Below are 10104 nucleotides of genomic sequence, written 5' to 3'. Positions count from 1 at the left end.
TAAGTCTGAGACTCAGAAAGGGGCCTGTGGTGACCCTGTTGACGCCAGGGCTTTGTCTTTGGTAAAAGGAATGGGATTTTGCTGCTGATAAATGTAAATTTCAAGGTGAGATTCTGAAAATAGGAAGCTGAAACCAATGGTACTAGAATAAAACAGAATTTTACATAAGGACTGAATGTGGAACTCTGAGGCATATGTGGCGACGTAAATTAATTTAGATTAAAAAATTAAGTTCCAGGGCTTCCCTGGTGGTCCAGTGGGTAAGACTCTGTGCTCCCAATGCAGGGGGCCCGGGTTCAATCCCTGGTCGGGGAGCTTGATCCCACATGCATGCTGCAACTAAAGATCCTGCATGCTGCAACTAAGACCTGGTGCAGCCAAAATAAAGAAAAATAAATAAATAAATAAATACCTATTTAAAAAAATTCAGTTCCTCTGTTGCACTGGCCATGTTTCAGGAGCTCAGTGACCACATGTGGCTGGTGGCTGTCAAATTGGACAGTGTTCTAGAACATTCCCATCACCCCAGAGAGTTCTTTTGCTTGGTGCTGTTATTAGAAACAGCAATGAACCAAGACAAGTCAGACAACACCTGCTTATAAACATGATGAGGACAATGACCCCAGGGGTCTTCAGGAAAGGACCCCCTTATGGGAGATTCTGGTGACAAAGATGACAGGCACGGCAGATGGCGGCAGCCACGGTGACTAACGCGATCTGTGATGACACGAAATGGGACAGGCCGACCCACAGAGCTGCGCGTGAGCAGGGCTGAGTCACATGGGGTCAGGGGTCACAGACAGGCTGGGGAGAAGTAGTGCGGCGCTCTAAAAGCCGTGGTGACTCCGACACGGTGCAGAGGGCAGGTGGCAGCCTGGCGAGGGACACGGGACCTTCTGCTCTGTTGACAAGGCGGGCTTTCGGGAGAGAACGGTGTGGGTGTGGTGACAAATGTTAGTGAAACATCTGGTAGAAGATAGAACCATAAAATGCAGGCGGATTAATCATGGCCTAGTTGACACAGTGAAGAGTAAGACTTACCACCCATCAGCCAGGGATCTGACCTTTCTTGGAGGCCAGGAGGGCCCTTGAAGGAACAGATCAGAGCCAAGCACTCAGAAAATGAAGGCAGGAAGGGGATGCCCACGGGGGTCCTGAAGGGGAAGGAACTGGGTTAGACCCACGATGGGCAGAGAAACTGGACCAGAAAGGACAGTGGCTCTCACATGGATAAACGGCCAACAGAGATGGGCCCCAGAGACTCCCCACTGACCGCTGATGGAGGCTGGGCAGGGGCTGCATCCCACTGTGAGGCCCAGGAAGAGGACCAGGATGGGTCACACACAGGGTCCATGCCGGGGACTCCGCAGGGCCTGGATCTGGGCCAGGTGACGGGGAGGAAAGCCCCACCTGGAGTAGCCGATGTCTGTTTAAAAACTGCAGACTGTAAGTCAGGACAGTTCTGGGAGAGGCCAACCAGCACGTGGGCAGGAGGGCTGGGCAGATGGCAGCGTGTCGGAGCAGATGCAGCACTGAACCCTGAACGCACGCGTGGGGACTGGCAGTGGAGTCCTGTCTGCTCTTGCTGCTGTGACAGGGCACCGCAGACTGGGGGCTTCAGCAGCAAACGCTGGCTGCTTTCGTGCTGTGGCCTCTCCTGGCAGGGAGCAGGACTGAGAGCAAGCTCTCTCATTTCCTTTCTCACAAAGGCACTCATCCCAACTCTGAGGCCCCACCCCCGCGCCCCCCCCGCCCCACCAACACCTCCACACTGGGGGTTGGTTTCAACATAGGAATCTGGGGACACGTTCAGTCCATAACACAGAGCAGTGTGGTTTTTGGCAGACAAATAAGTTTAGCAGCAGAACCAGGATGAGAGGGAAACATTGCTATTGTGCCTGTTGGCACAGTTGCCCCCCACCCCCCAGGGGCACAAAAGTGAGGAAGAAGTCACAGACAGGGTTGATGTCCCGTAAGAGAAGGGGGTAATTAGGCAGACCAAAAGCATGGAGGAGGGCTTCCCTGGTGGCGCAGTGGTTGAGAGTCCGCCTGCCGATGCAGGGGACACGGGTTCGTGCCCCGGTCCGGGAGGATCCCACATGCCGCGGAGCAGCTGGGCCCGTGAGCCATGGCCGCTGAGCCTGCGCGTCCGGAGCCTGTGCTCTTCAACAAGAGAGGCCACGATAGTGAGGGGCCCCCGCTTGCCACAGCTAGAGAAAGCCCTCGCACAGAAACGAAGACCCAACACAGCCATAAATAAATAAATAAATAAATAAATAAATAAATAAATAAAGTTCATTCTGCAAGTATTAAAAAAAAAAATTTTTTTTTAGGGACAGTCCGGACATGGGAGGGAGCACAGGTAGCAGAACTAATTAGAGATAAAGAGTGTAGCCCTATCCAGGGGTAAAGAAGCCCCCAAGTTGATAGGGTTAAATGCCTCTTTGGGGAAAATACATCTAACATTAGGTGTTCCCTTATAACCAATGTATCGCTCATTGGAAATAGCTGCTTTTCTAGGTCCCTACAGCACTGATCCTTGATGGATGAACATGCTGTGAAAACGAATTCTCTCTGGCCCCAGCCCTGGAGGAAACAGAATTTGGGTGGAAGGACGAGGGCGCTGAATGAGGCGGGAGCTGGATTCCAACCTACTGGCTGCCCACATGGAAACAAAACCGGCCCCAGGAGCGAGCCTTGGCTACCACCCTGAGTTATGGGGGCGGACGAGGATGAGGGCCCAGGGCTGGTCCTGCACACACAACAGGGCAGCACTAAGAGGACGTGGGGTAAAGGGAAAAAGCAAAGCCAGCCCCAGGGCCCTGAAGCTGTGGGGGGCAGGGCCCCATGGCAGGGAGCGGAAGACCCACGGTCACTGCTGGAGGTCATCCGAGCCAGTGGTGGCACAGGTACCCTGTTCACCGGGCTCAGTGCACCGCAGGACAGAACGGGCGTGCAGTTGAATTCACGTGGTACGAACACAGGGAACAGCTGGTGGAAATACCAGCTAGATGGGTCCACCAAGCAGCTGGACAGGCGAGCATCAGCTGGCCAGCTGCAGTACTGCTATGATTCCACATGCTGTAACACACTCGCTAGGATGGCCGAGATAAAAAATCAAAACAGAACATAAGTGTGGACGAGGATGTGGAGAAATTGGAACCCTTGTGCACTGTTGGTGGGAATGTGAAGTGGGTCAGCGGCTGCAGAACAGTCTGGAGGTTTCCCCCCAAATTAAACACGGAACTGCCACGTGATCCGTTAATTCCACTTCTGGATATAAACCCCAAAGAACTGAAAGCAGGGTCTTGAAGAGATATTTGCACACCCCTGTTCATGGCCGTATTATTCACAATAGCTAAAACGTGGAAGCCACCTAAGTGTCCACCAACGGATCAATGGAGAAGCAAACTGTGGTCTATCCAGAGAATGGAAGACCATTCAGTCTTAAAAAGGAAGGGAATTCTGCAAAATATGCTGTGACTTGGATGGACCTGGTGGGCATTATTCTAGGAGACAAATAATGTCTGACCCCACTTACATGAGGTCCCTACAGCAGTCAAATCCACAGAGACAGAAAGTAGGTGCTGGGTGCCAGGGGCTGGGAGAGGGGGCTGCAGAGTTAGTGTTTAATGATTCAGTTTGGGAAGATGAAGTTCTGGAGCTGACGGTGGCGACGGCTGCACAAAAAATGTGAATATACCTAATGCCACTGAGCTGCACTCTTGAAATGGATAAGATGGTAAACTTAATGTTATGTGTATTTTACCACAATAAAATAAAAAGTGTGAATCTGCTGGCCAAGGGGCCACTGATGAGACGAGGTGGGCAGTCACCAGAGCACTGGTCCTAGGAGACCCTGCTGGGTCGCTGCCCTGCACTTGGGGTCTGGCACAGGGAAAGACGTTCTCATGGCCGGGACACCATCCCACTGGGGTGTGTCCACCGCACAGGTGCAGAGCCAAGCCCAGGATGCCCGGCTTAAGACACACGTGTCACAGAGCGGGACAGGGACACACCTCACCCCACAGGCCCACGAGAGAGCCACAGCCAAAGGGAGTCATGGCAGGGCCAGAAGAAGGGACTTGAGAATTTCCACGCATCAGGAATGGCTGAAGTTTAAAACTAAAGCCACTAGCCAAGGAGCTGGGGTGAGACACGCACTCTCCCCTCACCAGGCCGGAAGACGTTAGCGATGCCAGGGGAAGGAGTGTTCAGAGTCTTTACTGCAGCATAGGGCCCCAAGGAGAAAGCCACGGGATGTGGCGTCCGGGGCCCCCGGCAACGTGGGCAGTAAGGCAGATGGGTTCTCCTTGGTGCCCCCAAATAGCTCAGACTCGGAGACTTACACGGATTTAAACCCCCCAACAGCCTTTCTCCAGAGCAGAGGGTTCCGGCTGACATCGTCCCCACCCCTGGGGGACTGGCATATTTGCTGGGATGTGTCCCAAGGCTGTCTCAGACCCCCCAGCCCGTGGCTCTTGTCTTCCGGGGGCGTGTGGGGGTGGGGAGGGCTGTTTACAAGCTCGAATCAGCCCACCCCAGATTTTTGGTGGCTTCCGGACTCACAGGGACCAGGGCACAAACAGCCTCGTGGAGCAGAGGCCAGTGGGTCTTAAATGAAGATTTGGGATTTTCACACGGAGCCCCCAGGCCCTGCCATCAGTAGGCGGCTGAAGGACAGGCACACCCTTGGTCTGCCCAGGGTCCCTGCAGGCAGAGGGCCCTACTGGGGCCTCCTGGAAGACGGCTCCAGGAAAGGGCTGGGGGAGGGGCTGATGCCAGAGGGCAAGGACCGTAGGGCCCGTGGGGACACCCTTCCCTCTTTTACTTTGTGGCGCAGAGCAATCACTTAAGTCTCTGAATGAGCCCCTAGTCGCTGAGAAGCTGCCCCGCATTCAGCCGGAGCCTGCATTGTTATGCTGGCCAGCTCCTCAGGCTACTTCCTCCTTCCCACCCGGCTGTGAGCACCTCCGGCCCCGCCCTGTCCCCACTGGGTCTGATCCACCGGCCCGGGGTGGGGTCCTCAGTTACTATTTGGAAAATGCTCCTGGGGCGATTTTGATAAAGTCCTCTTGAAACTGCAGGGACCCTGGCCTCAGCCAAGGTCGAAGATCTCAGACCCCCAGCCCCAGCTGCCCCCGGCCCAGTCACCTCCCTGGCGACCAAAGGAGCACCTTCCCTGGGCGTGCGTTAGCTCTCCTGCCCCTCCCCCCGCCGCACCTCTTTCCCTGACCCAACTCAGCCAAGAGCCTCAGACTCTTCACTGGGCGGCAGGCGGTGGGCGCTGGAGACTGATCGTACCTCCCCCCACCGGCTCCGCTGAGCCCGGCCGTCGCCATTTCCCGGGACCCTCCCTCCTCCTCCTCCCCGCTCGGCCGGGCTCACCCACCATGGCTGGTCTGACTGGTGGGGAGTCTCGGGGGCAGGGGCAGGAGACCTGGAGAAGCTGGCGTGCAGTGAGGGCCCCGACCTCGGGTTCCACGTGCCCACAGCCCCCTCCCCACTGGAGACTGGCCTGCCAGGGTAGGTAGGACCGGGCAGCATCCCAACGGGGCCCCAGCCCACCCCAGCCCTCCTGGCCCCTCCCCGGGATCCCGAGGCCATTTTAACCTCGCCCTGACCTCCAGCCCTACGTTCCTACCCAGTGCGGGGCCCGCACACACTCACAGGATTAAGTCGGAAAAAGCAATCTTTTTATTTAACCCATACCTAGATTAGGGGTGGGGGAGGGCCGCAGGAGGGGTCAGGGACGAGGGGCGGCCCTGCAGAGAGGACCGCGGCGGCCGGGCCTCACTGGCGCGGGTCGGCCAGGACGCCTCGCTCGGCGGCGGCGCTGCCCAGGATGAAGCCCACGGCCAGGGACACGGTCTGGTCGAAGGAGCCGCGCAGCTGCTCCACGTGCTGGTTCAGGGTCAGCAGCTGGTCACGCAGCGGGCCCAGGATGGACACGATGTCGCCCAGGTGCCCCAGGGTCTGCAGAAGGGCGGCGTTCAGCGACGGCGGCGCGGACTGCGGGGGCACGTGGTCCTCCGGGCGACCAGGCGGCGAGTCGGGATCTTCCCGGGTGGGACCAGGGGACGACGGCGGCGGCGGCGGCGGCGAGCCGGGGGCGCGGAAGGTCTCGGGGTCCTCGGGGCGGCCGGGCGCGGGGGTGAATGTGGAAGCGGCCGTCGGGGAGCCGGGGGCGCGGGGCGCGTCCGCAGACTTGGACGGCGACGGGCTGAACCTGAGCGTCCAGGCGGGGTCCGCGTCGGGGTCTCGGGCGGCGGGCAGCGGTGGGTCGCCTGGAACGCAGAGCGGGTGGTCGCGTGAGGCGCGCCCGCCCCTCCCCCCGGCCCGCAGCCCACCTCCCCCGGTCCGAGGCGCCTCGCCCCTCCCCCACCCCAGCCCACCTACCCGGCTCAGCGGGCGCGGCGGCGGCCGGCCGGCGGCCGCGCGGGGGGCGCCCGGGTCCGGGGGAACGGCGGCGGCCGCGTCTGCGCCCGCTGTCGCCCAGCAGCCCCATTAGCTGGCGGATCTGCGCGTCGAAGGGCCCGGGTGGCTGACCGTGCGCGTCGCGGACCTTGTCCTTGAGGAACTTGTAGCGGCGGCGGCACTGCGCGGGCGTGCGCCGCACCTGCTGGCGGGCCAGCGCGGCCGACACGCGGCGGTAGGTGGGCAGCGCCTGGCGGCGGTCTAGCAGCAGCGCTCGCCACACGGCCGGCTGCAGCAGCGTGCCTAGCAGCAGCTCCGTCTCGCGCGCGCTCCAGGGCGTGCGCTGCGCCGAGCCCGGGGATACGGGTGACCCAGGGGATGCGGGCGACCCGGGGGGCGCGGGCGCCGCCAGCGCGCCGGGCGAGGCGGGCCTCCCGGGCGGGGTCCCTGGGACGCCCCCCGCCAGCCGCGGCTCGGAGTCCGGGCTGGCGGGCGACGGCGGCGCAGGCGGGGGCGGCCGCCGGGGCCGGAGCAGCATCCCGGGGCCGGCGGGCGCGCGGGGCTCGGGGCCGAGGCCCGGGAGAAGCCGCCCACACACGCTCGGTGGGCCCTGCGCGTCCGGCCTCGGTCGGAGCGGACGCCGGAGCCCAGCAGGGTCTAGGCGGCCCTCCCACCGCTCCGCCCCGCCCCGCCCCGCCTCCGCGCACCAAGTTCAACTTGGCTGCTCCGGCGCCTGGGTCTCCCGGCCAGTCTTTGGGCCCCTAGGCCCTGAGCGCCTGGAGCAAAGCTCTGCCCCCGCCCGCCCAGCAGGGAAGAACCCTCCCAACCGCCGTCTGTACTTCTTAAACTGCTCAGTTGCGGTACAAACAAATATGGTTACGTGCCTTGGGCGCGCAAGGTTTGATTTGTCTTTACGCATGTGCCATGACCTTTCACCGCTGCGCAGATGAAGCCATGGAACATTCCAGTTCCAGAGGCTCCCTGGAGCCTTCTCCTTTATCCTTTGGTGCACCCTAGATGTTGTTTGTAAACGTAATTGTGTTCTGGGTCTGCTCCCCGCCCCCTCTTCCTAATGTGGCCTTAGTCTGTGCAGGAGGTGGTGTTCATCACTGCCTGCTGGCAGCTTTCTGCTGGATCTGATAAAGAGCCAGGCCAGGGGTCAGACGTAGTGTCTTAATTCACACACACACTTCACAGAAAGAAACTTCTTTATTCTGATAAAGAATGGCTCCAGCTAACATTGTGGTTAATACAGAGTATTGAGCCTCTACCCCCCTGAGAGATTAGGACTAAGACAAGGATGCCCAACATTATGGCTTCTGCTCAACCTTATTCTAGAAGTCCTAGCCAGAGCGATAAGACAAGAAAAAGGAGTAGGAAGTAGAGAGCTAGCAAAGGAAGAAGGAAAACAGCCGCCACTTGCAAATGAGATGGTTGTATATGTGGAAAGTACACAATCTACAGGCACATTATTAGAATTAATCAATGAGCTTAGCAAGGTCATTGAATACAAAAATAAACGAAAGTCAATTGTATTTCTGTATACTAGCTACAGTAGTTTTATAAAACTCCTTAGTTTGGGATAATTCTGTGTCTGAGTTGCACAGTCAGCACAGAGGCCCCAACATCTTACTTGTCCCTGGAACTTTGGCAGAGCTAAGAAGTTAGCGTTGACGAAACCGCAGACTTACTGGGTTGTGCCAGGTTTTCTGCTGATGTCCCTTTTCTGTCCCAGGATCCCATCCCTGTGCTGAGCTGTATTTAGTCATCCTGTCCCTTCAGTCTCCCCTGGGCCGTGGCCGTTTCTAAATCTTGTTTTCCATGTCCTTGACGGTTTGAGGAGACGGGTCAGGTGTTTTGTGGTGTGTCCCTCAATTTGGGCTTGTCTGCTGTCTTCTCATGATTAGAGTGGGGTTCTGGGTTCTGGGACGAGACCCCAGAGGTGATGTGCCATCTTATTAGTTCGTGTTAGGATGCATGATGTCGGCAGACTTGGGGCCATGATGCTGATCCCCATCTCCGGTTAAGGCGGTGCCTGCCTCTCCCCACTGTCAGGTCATCCTCTTCCTGTCCTGCCCTGCAGTGGGGGTTGGTCACCAGGTCCCCTGCCGCCCACACTCGAGGGGGTAACAAACCACACCTCCTGGGGCAACCACATGTACTGTTTGGGTTTCTCCCAGTTCCTCCCGTTTATTTATTCATTCAGTTGTCCGTTTACTCCAGTGGGGACGCATGGACGTTTGTCCTGTTCCTGGGACACAGCCCATCACTGTCGTACGTGGGGGCTCAGAGAGTCCAGCTCTGGCTGTGGGGAGTCTTCACAGCTCTTTCCCTTTTGTCCCGTGTCCTTTTGATGTGATCTACCCTCCCACGCCCAAGCCCCGCTTTGAGCACTTCCTAGCTCATGGCTCATCTGGTACTTTCCCCACTCAAGCCCTGGAATCAGCCATTTCCTTTTCTTGGAGAATTGAATGGTATCTGGAAACCAAGATTTGGGTACAGGATGCAGCTGCTGCTATTGGGGTGTCACTGCTTCTGGGCCCGTGGTTCTGTGGGCAGTTTTGCTCCCCAGGGGACACTTGGCGATGTCTGGACAATTGTTGGTTGTCACAGCTGGGGGCAGGGGGCAGTGCTGCTGGCATCTAGAGGGTAGAGATCAGAGATGCTGCTAAACATCCTGCAGGCTCAAGACAGCCCCACAGCAGAGAGCCATCCCCCGACATGTCAGCGAAGCTGTGACTGAGATCCTGCGGTGGCAGCCGGGAAGTGGACCACGCACAACCTGTATCTCGGGTCCCTGACCGCCTCGCACCTTGGGCTTCGTGAGATCCTTTCTTGGATGGTAGGAGGCCTGGTGCCCTCGTTGTCTCCAGCTGTCTACTCGCGTCCCACCCCCCAGCGAGGGCACAGAGGAGCCTCGGAGGGCTGGCCTGGTGCCGGAGAAGCTGCTCCCAGCTGGGGTGCGGTCCTCGCTGCAGTTCTTTTGTCTTCAGCTCAGTCTCCCTTCAGAACAGTGTTCCCCACGGTCACTGAGGTCCAGCCCCTGGGGAGCGGGAGAGGCAGTGAGGAGATGCGGCTGCAGGAAGGTGGCAGCTCAAGCCGTCCCGTCCCAGGAGAAGTCCCGCTGTCCTTGCAGCAGGTGTCAGACAGCAGCCGGAAGGACACGAGCCACAGGGAGGGGTGTGGCCAGCACCCAGCCAGCCCCTCGGCCACTTACCCCAGCACCACCGGCCACTCCAAGCCCGTGTCCCAGGCGATGGCCTGACTGCCGGGGTCCCACCAGCCTTCTCCGGGTGGCGGGTGCTGGTGCCGGCCCGGGGGCTGCCTTGGGCTTGATCCCAGCCTGCCGGGCACGGGGGAGTGGGACCCCGTTTGTGGCGGGGGCCTCCCCAGAGCCTGGGTGCGCAGGGCTGGGCTCCATTCAGCGTAGGAGGGGCTGCACGGGGTTGGGGGTGGCTGGTTGGGGTGCTGGCTGGCAGTTCTCAGAAAAACGTGTTGATGTGATCAGAGCCGGTGTAGTGAAGGGAGAGCCGGTCTTCCTGGTGCTTTAGTCGTGTCTCGGGAGGAAGAGGGACCAGGGTCTAGTGGTTCTAAAGTGGCTGAGGACCCCCCGCCCCGGCCCGGACTCCAGAGCCACGTGACCACGGCAACTACTGTCCATAGTAACACGACCCCACCATCTCCCCG

General features: G+C 59.1%; 1 protein-coding gene across 1 annotated transcript; it reads right to left on the bottom strand.

Annotated features, from left to right (window-relative positions):
- Positions 1-5793: 5793 nt before the first annotated feature.
- Positions 5794-6955, bottom strand: UTF1 (undifferentiated embryonic cell transcription factor 1; the record flags this gene model as incomplete). Its single annotated transcript, XM_082610949.1, has 2 exons — positions 5794-6287; positions 6400-6955. The coding sequence occupies 2 exons, from the start codon at positions 6953-6955 to the stop codon at positions 5794-5796; spliced, it is 1050 nt and encodes a 349-aa protein (XP_082467075.1).
- Between the last annotated feature and the right edge of the window lie 3149 nt (positions 6956-10104).

Source organism: Mesoplodon mirus (assembly GCF_964341445.2).
Source record: "Mesoplodon mirus genome assembly, chromosome: 2".
Lineage (NCBI taxonomy): Eukaryota > Metazoa > Chordata > Mammalia > Artiodactyla > Ziphiidae > Mesoplodon > Mesoplodon mirus.
The sequence above is the reverse complement of the archived record's forward strand: the minus strand, read 5'-3'. Positions and strand labels throughout refer to the sequence as shown.